This window comes from Parasteatoda tepidariorum, chromosome 3 (genome assembly GCF_043381705.1).
Source record: "Parasteatoda tepidariorum isolate YZ-2023 chromosome 3, CAS_Ptep_4.0, whole genome shotgun sequence".
In the NCBI taxonomy this organism is placed as follows: domain Eukaryota; kingdom Metazoa; phylum Arthropoda; class Arachnida; order Araneae; family Theridiidae; genus Parasteatoda; species Parasteatoda tepidariorum.
In genome coordinates this window covers 17,122,790-17,146,775 of record NC_092206.1, presented here as the reverse complement: position 1 = coordinate 17,146,775, position 23,986 = coordinate 17,122,790, and the positions used below count along the sequence as shown (strand labels likewise).

Here is a 23,986-nt window from a genome sequence, read left to right as displayed (position 1 = left end):
CTCAAACTATCAGTTTGTCAGATTTTATTAGATGAATAGTTTACGGGGCATAGAGATGATCATTCATTTTTAAGCTTACCTATATAAATTTTTTCTGTAAATGAGAGAATTTACAGATTTTTTTTGGTAGATCTTTTTGATAATTTCTTGTATTCATATGTTTGATTTTATTCAAAATAATTTGTCTTATCAAAATTTTATTCATAGATATTCATTTGGCTATCAGTGTGACTTTGGACCCAATATATGTATGCTTAATAAGGATATTTTAATATTGATTTCTGGAAACTGCCTGTGTTTGTTGGATGTCACAACACAAAACAAAATGTTCTTACCTTCAGTTAATGGGGTTGGCTTTAGTTGTGTAAATGTAAGTCTTTGCTTTTGAAAGATGTATTTTTTTATGTGCTCAGTAGCTTTATATTTATCATTAATTTTTAAAAAATTTTATTAAGGCACATTCTTCAGAATGTTATTTTGCTGCTGCTGAAAAAGGGCAAGAATTATGTATAAATATTTTTGAATATCCTTCCTTGGAGGTCTGCAAAACATTAAAACATGATATCAACCTTATGAAAACTCATCTTTTGTCATTTGAGTAAGCTACTTGTTTTGTCAAAGTATTGAATGTGTAATAATATGTTTCTTGCACAGTGAAACTTATCAAGTTGGTCAAGTTTGTAAATTGACAATCTGTTTAAGTTGACTTGTTTTACCTAGATCCAACTTTATCCTATATATTAAAAGAGAGCAAAACCTTTGTTACCAGACATTTTATCTTGTATGTTGACTGCATAAATAAGTCATATTTACCTTGGAGTTTTATAGAATGCTATTTTAAACCTTTCATTTGTTGACCAATGGAAAAACAAAATTGTCTAGGAAATTTAATATAATAATTAATTAATAATTTTACATTATGAAATTTTTATGATGATGACTCTAGGATGATAAAAAAAATCAACTCAAAACTCAGCGGCGCGACAGCCCAAGAGGGCCAAGGCCTACCGTTCACATCTCAGTTTTCTTGACCTTGGACTCTGGGGTGAGGAAGCATATGTTCCGATCAGGTGGTCAGCCGAACGCAGAACCCCCAGTGTTTAGTTCCCAAGCATGCTTGGTACTCATTTATTGACCCACTGAAGGGATGAAAGACTGAGTCAACCTTGCCCGGCACAAGGATCGAACCAGGGACCTCTGGCACGACAACGCGAAGCGCTACCGCTCAGCCACCGGGCGTCGATAAAAAACACAGAAAAAAAATCAGGTTATTATTTTTTTCTATTCTATGAATAATATATGTGAAAAAAAATTCTTGTCTTTTATTAAATAAGTCTTTTTTTTTTTTAAAAAAAATGAAAGTAAATAAACCTATCATATTCATCATGTCTAAAATTAAAAATTTCTAATTAATGGATGCTTTTTTATAAAAAAAGTTTTAAATCAAGTTTATGATCTAGCTTTGTATGTTTGTGGCTACTGAGAATCTGATTGTTGTTACTAGTGTTAATGCATATTCATCATGTCTAAAATTAAAAATTTCTAATTAATGGATATTTTATATGAAAAAAAGCTTTAATTCAAGTTTATGATCTAGCTTTGTATGTTTGTGGCTAATAAGAATCTGATTGTTGTTACTAGTGTTAATGCATATTCATTATGTCTAAAATTAAAAATTTCCAATTAATGGATGTTTTATATAAAAAAAGTTTTAATTCAAGTTTATGATCTAGCTTTGTATGTTTGTGGCTAATGAGAATCTGATTGTTGTTACTAGTGTTAATGCATATTCCTCATGTCTAAAATTAAAAATTTCTAATTGATGTATGTTTTATATAAATAAAAGTTTTAATTCAAGTTTATGATCTAGCTTTGTATGTTTGTGGCTAATGAGAATCTGATTGTTGTTATTAGTGTTAATGCAAATTCCTCATGTCTAAAATTAAAAATTTCTAATTAATGAATATTTTATCTAAAAAAAAGTTTTAATTCAAGTTGATGATCTAGCTTTGTATGTTTGTGGCTAATGAGAATCTGATTGTTGTTATTAGTGTTAATGCACATTCATTATGTCTAAAATTAAGAATTTCTAATTAATGGATGTTTTATATAAAAAAAAGTTTTAATTCAAGTTTGTGATCTCGCTTTGTATGTTTGTAGCTAATGAGAATCTGATTGTTGTTACTAGTGTTAATGCATATTCATCATGTCTAAAATTAAAAATTTCTAATTAATGGATGTTTTATGTATAAAAAAAGTTTTAATTCAAGTTCATGATCTAGCTTTGTTTGTTTGTGGCTAATGAGAATCTGATTGTTGTTGCTAGTGTTAATGCATATTCATCATGTCTAAAATTAAAAATTTCTAATTAATGGATATTTTATGTAAAAAAAAGTTTTAATTGAAGTTTATGATCTAGCTTTGCATGTTTGTGGCTAATGATAATCTGATTGTTGTTACTAGTGTTAATGCATATTCATCATGTCTAAAATTAAGAATTTCTAATTAATGGATGTTTTATATAAAAAATAGTTTTAATTCAAGTTCATGATCTAGCTTTGTATGTTTGTAGCTAGTGAGAATCTGATTGTTGTTACTAGTGTTAATGCATATTCATCATGTCTAAAATTAAGAATTTCTAATTAATAGATGTTTTATATAAAAAAAAGTTTTAATTCAAGTTTAGGATCTAGCTTTGTATGTTTGTAGCTAATGAGAATCTGATTGTTATTACTAGTGTTAATGCATATTCCTCATGTCTAAAATTAAAAATTTCTAATTGATGTATGTTTTATATAAAAAAAAGTTTTAATTCAAGTTCATGATCTAGCTTTGTATATTTGTGGCTAATGAGAATCTGTTTGTTGTTACTAGTGTTAATGCATATTCATCATGTCTAAAATTAAAAATTTCTTATTAATGGATATTTTGTTTAAAAAAAAGTTTTAATTCATGTTCATGATCTAGCTTTGTATGTTGGTTAGCTAATAAGAAGCTGATTGTTGTTACTAGTGTTAATTCTTTCAAACAATGTGTGATTAAAAAAAATCTTTTATTTTTTGTTTGTAAAAAATTATAAATTTCTTTTTTATCCTTCCTAGTCCTGATGGTGAAATCTTAATATCAATAAGTGAAGATCCAGAAAATAAGATTTTTATATGGCTTTGGGAACAAGAATATTTGATATATGACACACCTGTAAATGAATTAAGAATTTACAATTTGCATTTTTCAACTGCTGATTCTAGTATTTTCTTCACTTCTGGGAAAGGACTTATAAAGTATGTTATTCTACTTCTTTGTTTCCTTGTTAAAATAAATGCCAAATTAATGTTTATTGTAATTAATGTCTTATAATTCTGCTTTAGAGATTAAATAAAAAGTGATTTATTAAGCTTGTGAACAATTTAAGCCAACCAATATATGTTAGATTTAGAAACTAAATAAAAAAATATATATGTTTTGAAATGAGATTCTTCTTAATGCCTCTTCTTAAGGGTTGATATTTCGTCCTTTAAGCATCGTGTATAGTGATTTTCTGGGAAAAAAAATCCCCCACCAAATTATTTACTTTCAACTGGCCCTGCAGTTAGAAATTCATTATACTTGCTTTACTTTTCATGGAACAAATTACTTTCAGTTATGTTAAATATTTTTTTAAAGCTGCAAATCAAATGGCTTGGAGTCATAGTGACTCAGGGGATAGAACATTTGCCTCCCAATGAGGTGCCCCAAGTTCGAATTCCGGCTGTGGCTGATTTTGAAATTACGAGATAAACACTTGTTTTTTTGTGAGGAGGGATTATCTTTAAATTGATTAATTATTACCAAACTTATTGTTTTGTTTGGTGATTAAATTTAGCAAAATTTTTAATTACCTTGTAAAATGTAATTAATCTTAGTGTAATTAATTATATTACAACCAACATTCATTCTAAGCTGTACTCCTCTGCTGGCAGGAACAAGATTTTGTAAAGCTACTTACAAAGCCTCAAGATTCACACTCATTTTTTGAATGTTAATATTGAAGGAACAGGGTTGTTTTTAATTTTTACAAATACAAAATAGTCTGAGTGGAAGTATTATTTTGCTATTTAAAAATTTCTCTATAGACTAGTTTTTTAATGCATTCCACAGTTTGTTCCCTAGCAAAAGTGCTCTTAGCTGCTGAGGTTGTAAATACAGTCAAACCCCGCTATAGTGAACATGGTTTATAGTGAACTCCCAGATATAGTGAACGAAATGTTCGCTCCTGTACCTTGCTATACACGAATATTATTTTTTGTGGATATAATGAACCAAAAGAGGAGAGGAAGTTGGATATATTTTTAGCTTTTTTCTGTCTTCGACTGATTTTTCTTCTTAATGTTTTGGTAATTTTGAAATTTCTACGTAAAATACATATACCGGTTTTCAAAACCATCTATTAAGTGTAATGTAGCCATAAGCTTTTTTTCTTGTTTGTTTTTTCTATTTCAGTTTCCCATCTCTAAATAAAAGTCATCCCTAAATTTTTTGTACGCAAGACGAAGAGTAATAAAAATTAAAAATTAGCACATTTTTTGTTACAACATATTGTTTTTTATTCATTTTTGTATTTCTTTTTATTGGTCATTTATTTAAATAATGTGTAATAAAAGGGAGCAGTTTGGAAAAATTAGTTAAAATTGTTTGCAGTGCGGATATAGTGAACTCCCGGTTATAGCGAACAGATATTTCGGTCCCTTTGAAGGTTCACTATAGCGGGGTTTGACTGTATTAAATTTTTCCGCAATTAAGCTTGAAAATATACAAAAAGGGGAAAAAATAGAAATAAAACTANTGTGTAATGAAAGGGAGCAGTTTGGAAAAATTAGTTAAAATTGTTTGCAGTAGGGATATAGTGAACTCCCGGTTATAGTGAACAGATATTTCGGTCCCTTTGAAGGTTCACTGTAACGGGGTTTGACTGTATTAAATTTCTCCGCAATTAAGCTTGAAAATATACAAAAAGGAAAGAAAAAATAGAAATAAAACTACATTTTGTTAGTTAAAGTACTTGCAGTATTAAAGTCTTTATAATTGGGAGAACCGAAGAAAAGTCAAAGGGAGGAGATGTCTATCTATTATATAGATTAGAGTGAGTTAAATAAATAGTTATTTTTACTATAAGTTAAATAAAAAAAAAGCTAACGTTCGTTTGAAAATTTTTTGCACACAACTATTTCTTTTCTTGTAAGGCTAAAAAATAAAATTATCAAAAATATTGATTTCAGTGTTTGAAAAGAGGTAACTTATAGAGTGTGAGGGAAATGTTTAATTTGGCATTTGTATTTTAATATTGATGCCAAAAACAGTTCAAAAAATGATCTCCATAACTTTGCAAAACTATGGAAAAGTAACTGTATCAATGTGGAGAAAATGTTTTACTGGTTGGCATCCCTGTTTCTTCATCATTATTTTTCAATATCATTTTAATTTTCCTTCATTGTTCTGAAATAACAATTAGCTATTAGCTCCCATTGAATATAACATTTTATGTTTCATAAAGAACCGACCAGCTTGTGTAGGGGTCAGGGAACTTGCCATGCATCTGAAAGGTTCTGGGTTCAAAACCCGGGCAAGGCATGGACATTCTCTGTACTATCTGTCCTTAGTGGGGGAGCAACGTTGGCGCACCTAATATGGTGCCCTTGGATAAGTGGCCAACAAATCTGTCCTTCAGATGACAGTATGATGTAAGTTATTCCCTTGGAAGGCATTGAAAAAAAAATGCTTCATGAAAATCTATTTTTTGCAAATAAAAAGACAAGGATAATCTCATTGTGGGATCAAACTTTTTGTAGATTGACATTGTAGCATAATTTTAAAATGTTTCTTTTACGTCATATATTTAAAATTTTCTTTTCTTATGTTGTCAATTTTTGCAGGTTATGGTCTTTCTCTTGTGTAAGAGATGAACGTGACGATATTATTGAATTGCAACTTAATCAAGCTTTTGAGTTTACAAGTTCTAATAAGGAACAAATAATTTATTGCACCGTTTCACTGCCAGAGAACAATGTAAACATAACTTATTTTTTTTAAAAAAAATCACCTATGATAAACTACATTTTATGAACAATTTTTTCTAAAACTATGGTTTTTGTACCTTTTACTTGAAATATTCAATTATGTTTAGTTTTTCAGCTTAATAGTTAGCTTTTTTAATAGTTGTTGTTGTGAGAAAGATTTAAATTTAATTGTTTTCCTCATGGTAATGTTAATGTTTCTTTTAAATATATGGACTACAAACATTTGATAGTTGTTATTAATATTAAATTTTCTCAAAATTTTCATATTTTTTAATAATGAATACATTAAATACAATAACAGTAACATCAAGAAAACTGAGGAGATTTTCTTTAACCATCTTTGTTTACTTGTGTAGAGAGTCAATTTTTGTCTTTTAGTTGAAACTTACTATGTAGTGAAAATAAAGATATTTTAAATTGTTTAAATCCCAACTTTTACTGTCATTAATCTTAAAAATATCATAGGTGAGTTAATATCTTGCCCATAAATTTTTTAGTTATAAATATAATCTGCTAAACAGAAATATAAATGTTTTTACTTACAATTAATGACTTCATTTAAAAAAAAAATTGCAGACTGTTAAGATTTAATGGCAAAGACATGATTCCTTGTTTTAGCCTCTCATGTGACAACTTAAGCAATATATACATCAAAAATATATTTTATAACTATGTTTCGGTGCTTAAAATGTTATAGTAGTAGATATTTTTGCGCTTTTAAATTTGTACTTTTAAATTTTGGTACTTTTAAAATTCTTAAACTTTTTTTAAGGCTCTGAGCAAGTTATTTCAATTTTTGTGGTTGGTTCTTAGTTTTGTTTCTTACTGAATTCACTACAAAGAACAACTTTAAGCAGTAATAGGATGCCACTGAATGATAAACTCAAAAGATGAAAATTTGCTTATTAATGTTTTTTGGTAGGAATGACACATTATGTAGAAATAATGTGTTAATTGCAAACCACATTTTTGTTGAATCACCTCTTTCTACATTTTTGTTTTTAGCAGTTACATCTTAAACTTATAAGGATAGTTCTAACAATGGATATTTTATTTTAACAGAAAGAAAAGTTTTATACTCAAGACAATTTTCAAAATTTATAATGTTTATTTTATAGTATACATTTATATCAAATGATATTTGAAATTCTGGTAAAATCATTAGAAAATTAATTTTTTACTGTGTACTTACAAATAAAAGAAATAAAAAATATTTTAAAGCAAATGCAAATAGAAAATTGTCAACATCATTTTATAATTTAAAATTCATTTTATAATTTAAAAATCATTTTATTTATTAATTATAACTAATTTTTAATCATTTTATTTTATAATTTAAAAGTTGTTAAAATATGAAATGTATTTATAAATTTTTTTAAAGTTATTATAATTTTAAATGCGAAAATTGTGTTAACTTCTCAATAAAAACATAGCATACAGCTCGTATTTTTATCAAAACTTATTTTTAAAATTTTTCTCTAACTTGCATCATAAAGATATAAATATATGTATAATAATTATAAACTTTTATGACCATTGTTTTAGATTTGTATTTATTATCAAATAAATTTTTGTGCAATATTATAATCTAATGTATGCATTACTGCCTCATGTTGAATTAGAAATGTTTTTTAAATGCATTCTATTTATTTTGATTTGATGAATCAATGCTTTTCTTCATGAATATGAATTACCTTTCTTTTGTTAAGATTTTGGTATTTTATTTTATTTTGTAGTTTGTATCTGGTGTGGAAGATGGATATCTCTATTTTTTCCACGGTAATGTAGATACTGAGGATGTTACAAACTGCAAAACTATTGGAATGAAAAACTCTTTGCCATGCCATAATGGAAGAATTAACAGTATTATTAACCATCAGGATCTCATAATTACTTTTGGATCTGATGGTTTCGTTAAGGTGAGTATGTGTCCTGAAATCAAGTGAAAAACTACAAATTAAATCATGTCTAAAACTTTGTTTTATGAAGGAAAAAAACAGTAAACTGTAAAGATGCTATGTAATATGTCAGGAAACTATTGAAATCTAAAATCATAAAAAAAATAGTATTCTTGTATTTATTGAAATCTCTGTTGAAACTATACAAATTAATTAAGTATCTAAACACTTTTTTTTCTAGTGTGTTTTTTATGCTTCTGAAACAATACTTTTGAGTAAACATAAAAAATTATATTACATTCTAAACTTTTCATGAATGATGCGGTTGATAATATTTAAAAGATAAAAGATCTTCTTTGAACAGAAAATGTATTCTACCTCCTCTATGTTAAATTATAGGCCATTACATGAAACTGATTTCTTCATTTATTAAGGAACTAAATAGTATTTTTGAATATTTTTTGTTTCATTCTATTCATCGGGATGTGTTTTATTTAGCCTACTTACCAAATTTTAAGTCTTAAGGTTCTATATATATTTAAAACTTGCAACTTTGAAGAACTTTAAAGTTTGAAACCTAATTGTTGAAAATATTTTTAATACTTACAATCATAAAATCAAGCATTTAATTACTAAGTTTTATTTAACACATTTCAATAAATAAAATAATAAAGTTTTTTTTAAATATGAAGAAATCAGGTTTATATAATTGTTCTATCCTAACATGGAAGAGTTCCTGCTTAATTTTGAAGAGGACCTTTAAAAAACTATTGTCAAATTGTGATGCAATTTTCAAATCATTCATAAAAAAGGCTGTTGGTAATGTAGGTGTATACATTTAATGTAAATAAGGATATTAAGTGCTGTAGAATATGTTATTTTTTAGGTGTGTTAAGAAATCAATTAAATTCATAATTAACTAGTGAAAAAAATACTATATGTGAAGATTATTATAGTATTTTGTAAACAAAAAGTAAATGTATTTTATTTAATCTAGTTTTGGAAGTATAGTGACTTTTTTAAAGTTGGAGAGAGTGAGGAAGATTCAGAGGAGTCATCATCTTCAGAAGGTTCTGACAGTTCAAGCAAATCAGATACTGTCAGTACTGAGTCTGAAAAAGAGCTCATTCACAAGCCATTAAACTATTTATCATTAAATCCAGTAAAAAGTATTTCCCTTTCTGAAAAATCAAATCTAATGCATGCTGTTCTTGTTTCTAAAGATGCTACAACATACATTTTAATTCAGGTATGCTTGGATTGATATAGTATTATTGCGTTTAATTATGTTACAACTGTAAAACTCTGAAAAAAAGGTTATGATTATAAAATAACATTTATTTAAGAAATTATTTAATACATTTTTCTACATGCTTTAACTTTGAGTTTTTATAGTTTTCTTAAAATTTAGTAATTTCCTTCGCAATTCAGACCATCTAATGATAAAATTAATTTATAATTTAAGTGATTTTGATAATATTAATGAATTAAGTGTGTAATAAATATGAAATATAATATAAAATATTATATAACAAATACAAAATATAATTTATATCAGCAGACAATTTTGCAATGCAATCAGTCAATAAAAAATTCACAGAGATAAAAAGTAAGATAAATTAAAATGTACTGCACCTCATTCATATTAGCTTTTATTTCTATTGTAAAAGAGATGTTTTTTTTTTTAAAACTTTATCTTTATTAAAAAAAATACCCTGAAAAAGGTAATAAATCTTATTCTAAAACACTTAACAAATACAGACGAATTTTAAATTTTTACGTTTTGATAAAATATAAGCAAATGCTTTTTCCTTAAATATTGTATTGATTTGCTTAATGCTGCTAGGTATAGTAATCAAAATTAATTTTGTGTTTTCATGTCTAAGGATGTTGATTGAATTAAAATGAGTTTAGTTTTATTAAAATTTATAATATTTAAATAATAAATGAATTCTTTAAATCAACATTCTAAAAAAGTCCTAACATTTTGGGAAAGTGATGAACTAAAATTTTCAAAGTCCACCCCATCCTCCAAATCTGTATAATGCAGGTAATCATTATTTTTTTACTACAGTTCGATTTGAAAGTTAATGAGAATATTTCTTAATTTTTTTTTTAAATTTATAAACTCCGAATATGAATTTAATCTGCTCTTGTCTTAGTGTTCATACTCTTGGTTAATTTAATATTAAAAAAAAAAAAAAGACTTGGTGATTGGGGTCAACTTTTTATTGCTAATTGCAATTGGTACCATCTTTCACTTCAAAACCATTTGATTGTCATTTTATGGCTTTATTGTTGAGATTTGTGACATTAAAAATATGTCAAATTTAATTAATGTTGTACAATTTAATAAGACTATAATAAAATATATACCCAAATAATCTCAATGTTTCCAAACATATAATTTAGAACTTTTTTCCATTAAGCTCTTCATTTGTGAATGTTTTAAGCTTATTGAAGGTACTTAAAAACTTCAGTTACATTTTGGTATCTTTGTGAACTTATTTTAACTAATATGTATTTGACATGCCTTGATATAGCTTATTAGCATAGCGAATTCAATAATCAGCTTTAATGTATTCTCTATTGATGCTGTAATACTTTGTTTTTTTTTTTATTTAATTTGGTTCTTTCTTTCTACTTTTATTTATATTTTAAAATAATTTTTAAAGTAATATAATTTTTTTTCCATGCAGGATCTTTGTGGCAAGCTTTGGAAGTTGAATGTTCCTGATGATTTATCAGAAATATCACCATCACTGTTAATTTATGGCTTTGGGCTAAATTTAAGTGGCATGGCCATGTGTCCAGTATACCCTCTGTTAGCTGCTACTTCAGAATTAGGTATATTTGTTTGTAGAAAATGCAAGTTAAAAACATTTATTGGATATGTCCTTTTAATGAGGAATATTTTTTGAAGTTGATGTTTATTTAAATATTGTCATATTGTAATAGATTTTGAAAACATCCAATTTATTTATATATCTATCTGTTGAATCGATTTAAATGTTTTCATGTGAATTTTATTTCGTAAGAAGCCGCAATACAAAATTACATCTTTGCATCTTATCTGAATAAAAAAACATAAAGGGCAAAAAGAAAAAAAAAGATTTAATGCCATATTTATTAATGGTAAAAATTGGGTAAACTTGAATTTTGATTGCATTTTAAACAAACAAGTCTCAAAGTTTTTTTTACAATTTACTTTTACTGTAATTCAATCTCATTGAAATTCAGCTCTTATTTTTTTTAAATAATATTATAGCATATTTATTAAGAACTTCCAAAGTATCAAAGTTAGTTCAGGTTTTAAATTTTTATATGTTCTTTTCTAATTACTGTCATTAATTTATGTAATTATGGACAGTTCTTTTCCAAATTCCGTTTTTTAAGACAGCTATGCATATTATTAGCTTTTAATAATTTTTAGATATTTTGACTTGAACTTTACTCTGCCAATCAGAAAGGAATATGAATTTTCAAATGATTCAATAATGAAATAGAATCATATGGTCTTAAAGCTAAGTGTCTTGTATATTATTTTAAACTTGTATTACATGACATAATCATTCAACTATAGCTGCTATTAATGTTACCGATAGTCCCATTTATTTAAAATTCTTATTATGAAGAGAAAACTAATATTTTTAGTTTTTAAGTGTACTGAAATTATCTTTAATTATTTAAAAATCTTTAATTTGTTATTTAAATATAAATGATTCACTATCATTTTTTAATTTATGTAGGTGATATAGTAATCTTTGAGTGTACCAAAAATGATATACTGTTGACTGATCATTTTAATAGTTCATGTACTCAAATAATATGGCCTGATAAAAAGGTACTGATGTTTTTGTGATTCATGGATATAAACTTTTGTTAACTATATTGTGACAGTTTTCGTAAGTCAATAGAGATTTTAAGTTTCCTTATCTGTTATTTTCTAAAATTTAAATGAAATATATCATTGTCTCCTTAAAGAGAACTGCTGTAATAAAAAATTAAATTTGCTTCTATGAAAAATTTAATATAATTTGATATATTGAAAATTCTTCTATCTTATTTTGAGTTTTATATATTAGAGTTATTATTAGTCCCGCACTATTTTACTATTTTAGTTCTGCTGTGGACTAATAGTTTAAAACATGGTTAACAGTGGAACACCAAAGTCAAGCATGTCAGTGTGAGGCTGGGTAATTAGTCTACGAAGGAACCAAGGCTGTGTGGTATTGGTCCTCATTAATATCCCATTCTGCAGCTCTAGTGCGACGTAATTAAACTACAACTATATTAGATTTGTTTTTAATTTCAATTTTTTTTATAGTTTGGTTTTATTCAAAACTATTGATTTTATTCAAAACTCAATATTTATTTTTATTCAAAGGAAGATATCTAATAATAATGATAAAATGTTTTACTAATGCTTAAATGTTTGAATGCTAACTAATGCTTAAAATGTTTACTAATAATGCTCATAATTATAAAGTTTCTTTCTAAAAAATTTAATTTCACCCAATAAATAATTTTCTTTGATATTTTGTTTAATAATGGAAGAAAAAATTTTGAATTCTAAGGTATAAAAGTTTTTGCATGATTTTAAAGATTATAGTTTCATATAATCAAATACAAAATTTGAGCACAGTCAGTGGAGAGTAGTGACTGCTTTATCAAATTTTAAAAGAGTCATACATTTAAAATATGATTTCTTGAGAACCATTTGACCAAATTTTCTCAAAGTTAGTATTTTGTCATATATTATTTTAGCATCACAAGCATTTTTTTCCCTCTCTGATGAGCGAGAAAAGAAACTTTTGAATATAATTCTGAAGTAAAGAAAAAAATCTTTCAAATATTTCTGCAACAAAAAAAAAAACCCCCAAAGTTTTTTACTTCCCAAAGGAAAAATCTTTCTACAAGAATTCAGTAACGTTCTACGACAATGTGGCCGCGTCGCCATGATTCTGCCACAGGGGTGCCAAGCATTCAAATTCGTTGATAAAAAGTATATTTATTCAGATAAAGTATATTTTTTATTATAATTTCGTTATTTAAAATATTGTCTGTACTAAGTAATTAGCATGTTTGGAGCTAGGCCCTTGATCAAGAGTCTTGGTGTGTGAAAATTCAATCATTGGATTAAGAGTTATTAAGTTTGTTTTTTTGTTTTGCACACTGATATATAATTACAACATACATTATAATGTGTGAATAATTGTATACACTAATGTAATGAAAAAGTGGGTTGGAAAGGAATTGATAAAGTATAAATATGTTTAGCAGTCATGGTAGTCATTAGTCAAAATAATTATAAATACAGAGGGCAAGAATTAAAGTCAGATCTTGTGATAATATAATAAAACAAAATTTGTGTATTATAAATAATTTTTTTAAAATTTTTTAATGACAGTCTGCAAAGTTTAACTTTTCTCTTAATTAACAATGTATTTACAAATTGACAATTGTTTGTAGATACGACAATGTATTTATTAATTGACTGTTTTATTGTGTATAGTTGGATGACATTGGAGCATCACTCATCCTTGGATTTGAAGATGGTACAATACGTTGGCTCACCATTGTTGGTTCTGAAAGCAAAAGATTAGAAGCGAAAGCCATTTCAAAACCTCATTCAGATGCAATTAAGTCTCTCAGTTATAACAGCACACATTCCATACTTGTCTCTCAGGTAAGCAATTTAATTCTATTTGCCACTCTGTAGATCTATCTAGTACAGGAAATCTATGTAGTAGGAAATCTACAGATTTACAATCTTAAGGCTGTGATAGCCTGGTCGGTAGGGCGCTGGGCCCATGTCTGAGAGTTCGTGGGTTCAAATCCCGCCGGCCGAAGACTCCCCGTGCAGTAAAGTGACTGATGCATGTTAAATCTGTTGAGTCGTAAAAGTGCTCTATGTTCCCATAACAAATCAATACCTCTGGGGGTACTGGATTGGAGATCGATCGTTCTCTGATTCAGGTCAAAATTACGATCTATGGATGAATGAATGGATGTATGAATGGGTCCGCCCTATAAACGGGTGTGATGTATGGTGTGGCAGAAGTCGAATTCTTCGCCTTAGATGGCGCCACTGAAAAACGAGAAACGCACACTCTGCCTTAAATTTGCTCGGTTTCACCAAGCAAGCTTGCCCGTGTGGCAAGTGGCATTAGAAACAATAACAACACAATCTACATATAGACAAAAGCAATGAAAGAATTTTTGTGTAGATATGAAGTCTAAGCTCTTAAGTTTAAACTAATTTATAGATTGAAAAATGGAGAATGGCAATGATTTAATCGTCTAAGTATTAAGCATCTTAGCTAGTTTGTTTTATTTTTTTTTGTTTTGCACTTTTTTTAAATTGAATTATTAGATTTTTGTGACGAAAATTCCGTGTCAGTTGTTCAGAGATGTACGATTTCTTGATGTTTATATTAATAATTTACTGTATCACATTCTTGTAAATAAGGCAAAGTTCTCCTTAAAAATGATGATGGTGAGAATGCTTCCTTTTTTTAGGAGAAAAATATTTTAGTGATTAAATGTATTTTATTCATCAGTATAATCAGTTAGAGTTTGATCTCAAGAGAATGATTTCTGTATTTGTGTCTTAAACAAATAATAATCGTCTTATTGTTATGTGCGTTTTCACTGGACAGAAAAATTGCATAAATATCATTAATGAAAAAAGGACTAGATATCTTCGGCTATAGCTGTCATCAATATAAAATTAAGTAAGTTTATGATGGTATTTATCTTTAAATGATTTATTTGTCTATTATTAATCCTTACTTCTCTGTAATATTTATTTAGCATTCCTTCTTAATATTGTTCTCTGTAATTATTGTAACTTTGATTTTATTTATTATTCAAAATTAAAGGCTTAGAACTAAAAGTGTTGTTTTTTATAATATTATACAGTAATTGCGTGATATTGCATTATTTTCCAACATTTTGTGATAAAGATGTATAGTTACTGTTTTGCAATGATTACATTCTAAATAAGCTACTATTATTTTTTAATAGGTTATTGCTACTTTTTATTATAATGCATTTGTTTTTTGTTATAAAATTCTAAAGCAATATTAAGAATTTAATAAATTAATAAATTCTTTTAATAACTCAAAATTAAATAAGATTTTCAAAACTACATTCATGTATGAAATTGTGATGATAACTCAGTAAAATTATTTGTTTATCCTAATGGAATCAAAAACTAAATTTCAAGAACTATGCCTGTGTTATAACAAAATTTTTTTAAAAAAAATAAAACAGTTTTAAATTTTGATGTCTAGCCTGCATTAATTTCGATTCTTAATGATTTAATTTTGAGCTGTGTATAGATAAGAAACAAAAAAGAATGTGGAGCAATTGTGGTGTGGAATGAATTGTGTAAAAAGAAGCGAGCATGGGGTGAAACCTTGTTTAAACATATTATTCATAGTGATTTTTCTAAAAGTGCTAAAAATTTCATTAAAGTAAATGAAGTAATTGGAAAATTGGTGAGAATGACAAAGTAATTGCTTAGAATTGCATTAATTTGATCTTATAATTTATATTTTTTTATAGAGTAAAATATTTTATCTGTTTGCTTACATGTGTTGAACAAGAAAGAATATGGGTAGAAAAATTTGTCCTATCTTCATTTTTCAAAGGAAAAATGTAAAATAGATAATTTGTTATTTGGAAATTCTAAAATACTATTCACATATAATTTATTATAAAAATATTATTATAGTGTTTCACTTCACAACGGTTTCTAAGTTTATGCAGTAGTCAACAAAATGAGTCTGTTTCTATACTTATTGAAGGTATTGAGCTAAAATCCTTTTAAATATCTTGGAAAAAATTGTGTTTTTGTGTTTTATAATTGGAATTAAAAGCTTTAATAAACCACATACTAGTAATTATTGTGGGAAAATAGATTGTTAAGTCAAAAGCTGTTTAGAATGTGCAATTTCCAAATGCAAGAATAATAATAATAAAAAAAGAGTAAAATATTCATTATTTTCGAAATATTTTTAACCAGACTTTCGTTTCTCTACACTTTTAGGGTTTGGATTCCAAATTATTCTTCTTATATCTTACTAAGAATGGTTTTACGCCTATAGGTTTCTACATTAACCGGCATGAAGTTGATCAATTAGAGTGGGTTGTATACAACAGCTCTGACAGTTATTCTGAGGTATGTATGAAATCCACTTCTTAATCTGAATTTAACTCATCTAGCTTATTTCCTTAAAAATTTCTTCTTGTAGTACGATTTTTCATAATTCTATTTTGCAAATTTTTAGAAACAATTTAGAAAAAACTTAAGAAACTAGCGTGAAATTAAAATAGTTCTTAGAATGTTATTTATTAAAAAAATGAACATAGGATGTATTTTCAATAAGAAAAAATGGCAACTGGCAGGAAATTTTTTTAGTCGCCTTTGGGATATTTCGGCAGGTGTTAACCTTTAATTTTGCCCTATATCTAACAACAATATATTTTCCTTAAAACAGAGAATTTAAGAGCTACATATGTAATGTTTATGAAACATGTTTGTTTTGTTATATGCAGGTAAAATGATCAACAATTTGAAAACATAACTTTTTTTTAGCCACTTCATAGACTTCTCATCATTTGCAAATACAGTTACATGCTGGAAGTTGATATACCAGCGAAAACTCCTTTGAATGATGCCGATAATGTCCAAGAAACATTTTATATTGAAAACAACAACTGTCAAATTTATATAATTGACTCTCTAATAGATTATCATGAGGTAATTTTTATTTCAAACATATTTTAAGTTTTATTTTAAAATGTCACTACTTATTTATCATTAAATTTTAACTTGTTTTAAATACTTTACCTGGTATCAGAAACTCTCTTGCACTGCCGCATGTGCTACAGATTATTTTTCATCTAAGTTTTTTTTTAAAAAACAAATTGAGCAATTTGCTGACTTTTCCTTTTTAAAACGCAACTCTTAACTTGTTTCTAATTAAAATTAAAAAGTTGATTTGAGAGAGCACCACAAAGAACAAAAAGTAAAGTTTTTTTTTCTTTGTTAATTATTACAGGCTTAACTGTATTTATTAATTTTTTTTAGTATCATTATGTAAAATTCATCTTAAATTTAAACAACATAAGGTTTTTATGTGTAACTTTTATTAACCAAACAATTTAAAGGTTTTCTACATTTGTAAATTAAACTAAATTTGTACAATAAGCTTTATATGATTGCATTTAGGTGGCTGACGTATTTAGATTTGCGAAGATAGTGCTGCAGATTCATTTTGTAAATTCGGCATAGTGTACAACAACTGATAGAAAATGCTATTAACTGTAGTGTAAAATTAACTGTATATTAAGAAGATTATATGAATAATATATTTCTTCATAGAAAATATAATATTGATTTTTCTTAGTACTGATTTAGTAAATGTCTTACAAAAATTAGTTTAACTTATGTTTTTTATAAGTATCATAGAAATATGTTATACATATTTTTTCGTGACAATCGACGTAATTTATTGCACAGTTAAATTACTTTAAAGAATTCTGGGCTTACTTTTGTAAGTTTAAATTTTCTAAGAATAGTGAATAAGTTTTTGTTTTAACTTAGATTAGATAATAATAACAAAATTTAAAGAATTGAAATACTCTTAAAACAATCAATAAAAGATTAGTATTTTATGCTCATGAACTTGTAGAAACATTGTCGTCACCATAAAAATGCAGGATGTCCAAGATAAAAAACAGTGCTATGAAGCACTTCATATTAATTTTTCTTAACGTATGTTTTTCATATTGTATTACAGACTTATCAAATTAAGATGTTTAATCTCTCTGACCAAAATTCTCAAAATCCTTTAAAAAAAAAATCTGTGAAATCTTCAAATGAATACAACTTTTTGTAAATTTAAGCTTAAATTTAATCGCAACCTATCTTTAATAACTATTCTATTCTAGTTAGGAGACAGAGTTGTAGTTAGTGATTGTGAAGAAATGACAGAAGAAGGTAAAGAAGTGTTAAGAAATCTGAAGTATGATGAGAAGAAAGGTATGACCTCCAAAACTTACAAAATTGGGCATGCTGAAAGGGGCATATGTATTTGTCAACACAGAATTTTTTTTCAAAATTCTAATTTTGTTGAAAGTTTTTGGAATTCTAAGTGCTTTTTCATTTTTCCGTGCAAAAACGGAAAGACTTAGGAGCTTGAAATACCGCAATGTGCAGACAAATGTACCAGAAACTCAATGGAATAAAAATAATTGAGATTTGATTTATAGCATTTATACATTTGAGAATTAAAATCTATACATTTGTGAATTATCGATGGTTAAATTTGTAGTAAAAAATATCATGTAGGCTGATCTACTGCCTGCTGAAATTAACTGCAGAGTTGTAATTTGACGTGCAGTTTGAATCACGAGTTTTGAATGGTGCATTTTGAAATTTTTAATTCCAGTTTGTTCGAAAGTTAGTGCAATTTTAAGGGATTTTTTTGCAACTTATATTTTCTTTAAATAATAATTATTTACTATTTGTTTTAGAAAAATTTTTTTCTTGTGTTTTTCATTTTAAAAATTCACGCTTGACTTTATGTTAAAAGTAACAAACTAAAATTTAAAAAAAAAATGATAATAATAGGAAGAGAATGATTAGATGTTGCCAGATATTAATTTTAATGTATTGAAATTTGAAAGTAAATGAAAACTGTTTCATTGTGAACTGTTATGTGATGTTAGGTTTTAGTTACATATTGATAACACATAAAAATATTTCTTATTTATTACTTATTTATTTATTGTGCCACATGTTCTATAGTCTTAAATATAATTTTTTTCAAAACTAGATACCCTCTCATTTCATTACATTCTACATATTAATAAAATGTACTTACTTAAAATTAGAATAATAATATATTTTATGAAAAAATGCCTCCTTTAAATAATTGAAAAATCGGAATCGTCTGCTGTATAATTTACAGTAATGCTTATTGCTTAACTTGAAACAATTTTTAGGATCTGGAGTTAAAAATTTGAATTGAAACCACTTTCTGAATTTCAGAATCCTAGCATCAACAATTGGGAATTTATAAAAGATGCTCAAGCTCCTTATCTCTTTTGTTGTGATAAATGTTTTTGGGCAGAATATTTATTTTAATAAAAAGGTATCACACTTTGAAGAAATATATATAAATTTTTTTCTTCTCATCCCATTGTTGGTACTATGCAATTTTTGATAATTTGAATTTTCAGCATTTTAATTATTTTTTCTCTCTTCAAATTTGAAAAATCAAAGTTTGACTGAACAACAGGACATAAAATTTCAGTATAAATGATACTGTCTTGAATTAAAATTGTATATCCCTACTATTTTGAATTCATGAAAAATCTGAACAATTTTCAAAATGTTAGCATATATATTATATAAAAGCTTTTATGTTGAATGATAATGTAGTAATGATAATGTAGAAACCTAAAAATTGAAGCATATTTATAGCAATAATAATTACATGAAATCAAAATTAATTTGTCTTACGGTTTTAGTATTTCCAAAAGTTTCCAAATGTAATAGTTTCATAATTAGAAAGTGCGTAACTCAGCATTTTTTTGTATTAAATTGAAAAGAAAAGCTGTCTTATTCACCAGTCAGAAATTTTACACCCTGCTTTAGAATACAGTAAAACTATTTTTAAAATATAACAACTGTTCAACTATTAGATTTTAATCTTTTAAAACACTTCTACTTTATTCTTGAGATTCAATAAGTATTTTTGTTTTTACAGCAAGAAGAGAAAGTTATTGGGAGGAGTGCCTTGGAAAGTCTTCTGAACGCATGATTCCACCAAAAATCCTTGCATGTCTTTCTTCTGTTAATTCAGGACATATTTGGCTTGCTTTTGTATGTTTTATCTTCTCTTATAATCACTATTCTAATTTCTTTAAACTGTCCCAATACATCTTAGTTAGTTTTTTGATCAAAAATTCGCACTTCTGCACAAATTTAATTTTGTGACAAGTTAACCTGAATACGTTATAATCCTGAACCAAACTGCTCTTAATAGTTCTAATAATTCTGAGGACATTTTTGCCTAATCTGGTCTGATTTTAACTTCCTTTAAATTAGACATTTTACATAAAACTTCACTTGATTCTTTTACAAATTTAGTAATTTTGTGACAAAATTATAATTTCTGTTATGTTGTAAATTATACAAAACCTTTGATATTTTCATTAAGTAACTTGTTTTCTAATTTCAAGTGAATTTCTACAATTGTTAAAATTGATGTTTTAAAATGAATGAAAATTGCTGATCAAATTTTTTCAGAATTTCGAACTATGTCACTAAACCTAACTTTGGTTGCAATGGTAGAGGTAATACTAAGTTTGCTGTTTAAGTTTTCATGTAATCTCCTTTTTACTTGTAAATGAATATTTATAATCATTAGTAAGTGTTAGATTTTTAAATATGTACTTGTTATTTCTCTGTTGTTGCTTATTTTATTTTTAATGTTTTTACTTTTAAGTATATAATTGTGTATATGGCTTAAAAACTTAATGTATTACAAAACCAAGTAGTAAATTACTTATTTTTAAACATTTTTTGTTTTGGTATTATTTGAAATGCATAAATTAAATCGTAATACCTTTTGATTGCAGGGTAAATTTGACTTCAGGTATCTTTTTGAATTTGCCTTATGCCAGGAATTTCAGCAATGTCCAGTAGAGTTAACACCAGTTAGAGCTTTGGAAATCTTGACATCTGAATGGAGTAGTGTGCTTTCTCTTCAGTATAGGTAACGCTAGGCTTAGATAAAATAAAAAAAACTTGCTGAAAACCCGAAATTTAAATTATAAAATTTTTTGCAAGCAATTATAATTAACTCTTAAATATCACTACATTAATTAAATCTTGATACTAGTTTCTATCCTTTCATCGCCCTTTATTTTGGTGAAATTTGTTTCAAAATCACCAATTTTTTAAGAAATATCTTAATATTTATAAAACAAACTCTATATTAATCATTATAAATACCAGCATGCCTGAAAGTCAAATTCAGTGATGTAATCATGGAAAGAGTACCGCATTGCAAAGCAGAGAAAAAAATATTTATACCTGTCTCTGCAAGATTGACTTGCAGGTTCAGATTGCAGAATTTTGACTGTTTTTTTTTTAAATGAGTAATAATGAAAAATTTTTTGTGATGTTTAAAAATATTATCTGTCGAGTAAAACAGGGAATTTTGATCATTTTTTGTTTACAATGAGTAACATAAAAAAAAAATTTTAGCGGATGAAAAATTTTTCTCGAGCAGTGTTTGTATGTTCGTCGATGTATACATATCTGGGTAGCACAAATGAATTAAGTTTATAACTTTATTTACTAAGCAAATGTAGTCTATAAAAATAATTTAATTCGCAAACTACTTTATTATCACGGTTCAAGATTTTTAATTTATTTACGATTTATTAAATGTTATATTAAAAATGACTATTTTAAAATAAACTACATCATCAAATTTAATATGATTCTCTTGTAAGTTTCGTAATTACAATTTCTAAATCTTTATAAGTCATTACTTTCAGTTTTTAAAATTTCATGAACTTCGTAAAAATTCCAACTAAAATTTCATGTCATAAGGAACTATCATAAGGAAATTATTCATCAAAATGGTGAATGGTTTTAAAATTTTTAACATTGATGTGGATTTCAATTATGCTATACTAAACCATTCATTATCTTAATCTGTATTAGTATTCAATCAATTAATTTAACTTTTACTTACTTTGAAATAAAGCAATTTTATTTTTTTAATTTGTTATTATTAATTCGTTATAATCCTTATTAATTTGTTATGATCCTTTCATAGTCCTTGTGGAGAATTTATATTTATGGGATTGCAGAATGGATCTTTGAATATTTGCCATCTAGAAAAAGCTTTTGAACCTTCATCAGGGTATCATTTTGGGAAATTTCAACTTCATGATGCTGAACTGGGACAGGCAGAATATTTACAGATTTCTTCTGATGGAAGGTAAATATGTAATTTTATTTTAACAATTCTAAAAAAGTAAACTGCCTATCTTGATATAGAATAGTGAATTGGTAGTTTTCTTACTTATCAGCTTATTTAACAAATGCCAGCCTGTTGACTATAAAGTCATTAGTCATCTTGCTGTCTGATATTTTTGCAATACATTTACAGCAGTCTTGCTTACTCCATTAAAAACTTCATTTATTTCAAAAATATACAATTTGGAAATAACAGTATACATCTTTAAAGCGCTCAAAAACATATGGCATTTTCAAGACTTGCCAGATGTGAATGAGAAGAAACAAAAGTGATTTGAAATATAAAATGTAAATTGTAAGAGTTAAATAATGATTATAGATTGGTGTGAATAAAGTAAAGTTATTTATGTATTGTTGTTAGAAATGGATAAATGGGTTACATAATTAGATGTATCTCTGGTTATAGTCATGATAATAAATAGGTAAATGATAGAAATGTCATGATAAATAAATTAAAGGCCGAAACATAAAAGAGTAATTAAATTAAATTAAGGGGAATGTGATCGTTAAGGAAAGTGGTAGTACAATGCTAATGTGGGATAACAATAACCCAATAGGTTCAAAGGGTCACAAAGTGTGAGGTTTGAACAAATTGGATGATTTGGTATCACCAAATTTGGAAAAAGGGAGAATCTAAAATAAATTCAAGATTAAAGATAAAAACGATAAATAACATACTATATCCAGATAGGGACTTAACATTTAAGACAGTAAGATGATGTTTCCAATGAAAAATTACAAATTCACATTTATGCATGCCCATAACAATAATTGAAAGGTACTCACCCTGCACACACAGGACATGATAAATCATGAAAATAGAGGCAAATAAATTCTCCAGCACAAGATTAAATTATTAACAAATCATTTTATTTAGAACATACATCTTTCACCACATCTACCAACACAAGAAAGGCATTTTATTGAAATGGGTGACGGGAGAATTAAAACACAGAAGGCGTTATAGATAAATGTTAATTATAAAAGAACGAGTAATTTAGAGGTTAAAATAAATATGGAAAGAAAGCTTCAATTCGAGAAGGTTTTTCTTATGTTAAAGAAAATTAAAGGTATAAAATTTTGATTTTAAATTTACAGAATTTGATTAGAGATATGGATTTAATTTAAGATAAAGGTTAAGAAAAAATGTAAAAAGAAATCCCTCGATACGGACCGAGGTCCGCATCTCCGAGAAAAAAGGGTAACCTGCCCAAAGGCTGCAGAAAAAGAGAATGTATTAAAAAAGACTTAAAAATTCCTTAACTGGTATAGGACCAGAAAAATTACGGCCAATTGAAATTAAAGAGGCGGAGAGTTTGAAATTTAAAGAAAAGAGATTGGTTAGTTAGCCCCCCTTAAAATTAAAAGAAGAAAAAGAAAGGCGTGAATAGAGGGGTTGGTTGACTTTCCCCACAGGAAGTGCGATGACCGCATTGACCATGAGAAAGGTCACCAAGAAAGTTAAAATTGCTAAATTGAAAAAAGGAATAACGTTTAAAAAAAAATTAAAGGCTTAGGTAAAATTAGAAATAAAATTGTCACATTAAGTGCAAATGTGACAATAAAATATGCCAGCGAAAAATGGAAAAATGAAGATGGGAAAAAAACTAGGAAGACCAAGTAGCCAAAAGAGAAAAAAAGATGAAAAACATAATAAAAAAACCACAGTGGCCTAGAGGGGCAAATTAGGGTAAAATGCAATTCAATGCTTGCATTTCTTGTTTCGTTTTTGAAAAATTTTCTCTCTCTCTGCTAGTGTTATTTTTCTTCTTTAGTTTTTCACTTCTATTTTTGCATTTTTTTGTTAGCAACTTTACATGTTATATTTCAAATAATTTGTGTTTCTTCTTATCATGCCTTGCAAGTCTTGAGAATGAGCACCTGTTTTTGAGTGCTGGAAATATGTTTACTGTTATTTCCGATTTGTATATTTTTGAAGCAAATAAAGTTTTTAAACAAGT

General features: G+C 26.8%; 1 protein-coding gene across 1 annotated transcript in view; it reads left to right on the top strand.

The window, feature by feature from the left end:
* LOC107455425 (cilia- and flagella-associated protein 44) overlaps positions 1-23,986 on the top strand; it is a 56,329-nt gene that overhangs the window by 2,581 nt on the left and 29,762 nt on the right. The window contains exons 5-17 of the mRNA XM_071178386.1: positions 3,102-3,281; positions 5,910-6,042; positions 7,790-7,972; positions 8,949-9,200; positions 10,651-10,798; positions 11,701-11,795; positions 13,467-13,640; positions 16,008-16,139; positions 16,557-16,721; positions 17,915-18,005; positions 19,738-19,853; positions 20,612-20,748; positions 21,823-21,987. Of these exons, the coding sequence (XP_071034487.1) occupies positions 3,102-3,281; positions 5,910-6,042; positions 7,790-7,972; positions 8,949-9,200; positions 10,651-10,798; positions 11,701-11,795; positions 13,467-13,640; positions 16,008-16,139; positions 16,557-16,721; positions 17,915-18,005; positions 19,738-19,853; positions 20,612-20,748; positions 21,823-21,987 (1,971 nt within the window). The remainder of the gene's footprint in view (positions 1-3,101; positions 3,282-5,909; positions 6,043-7,789; positions 7,973-8,948; positions 9,201-10,650; positions 10,799-11,700; positions 11,796-13,466; positions 13,641-16,007; positions 16,140-16,556; positions 16,722-17,914; positions 18,006-19,737; positions 19,854-20,611; positions 20,749-21,822; positions 21,988-23,986) is intronic.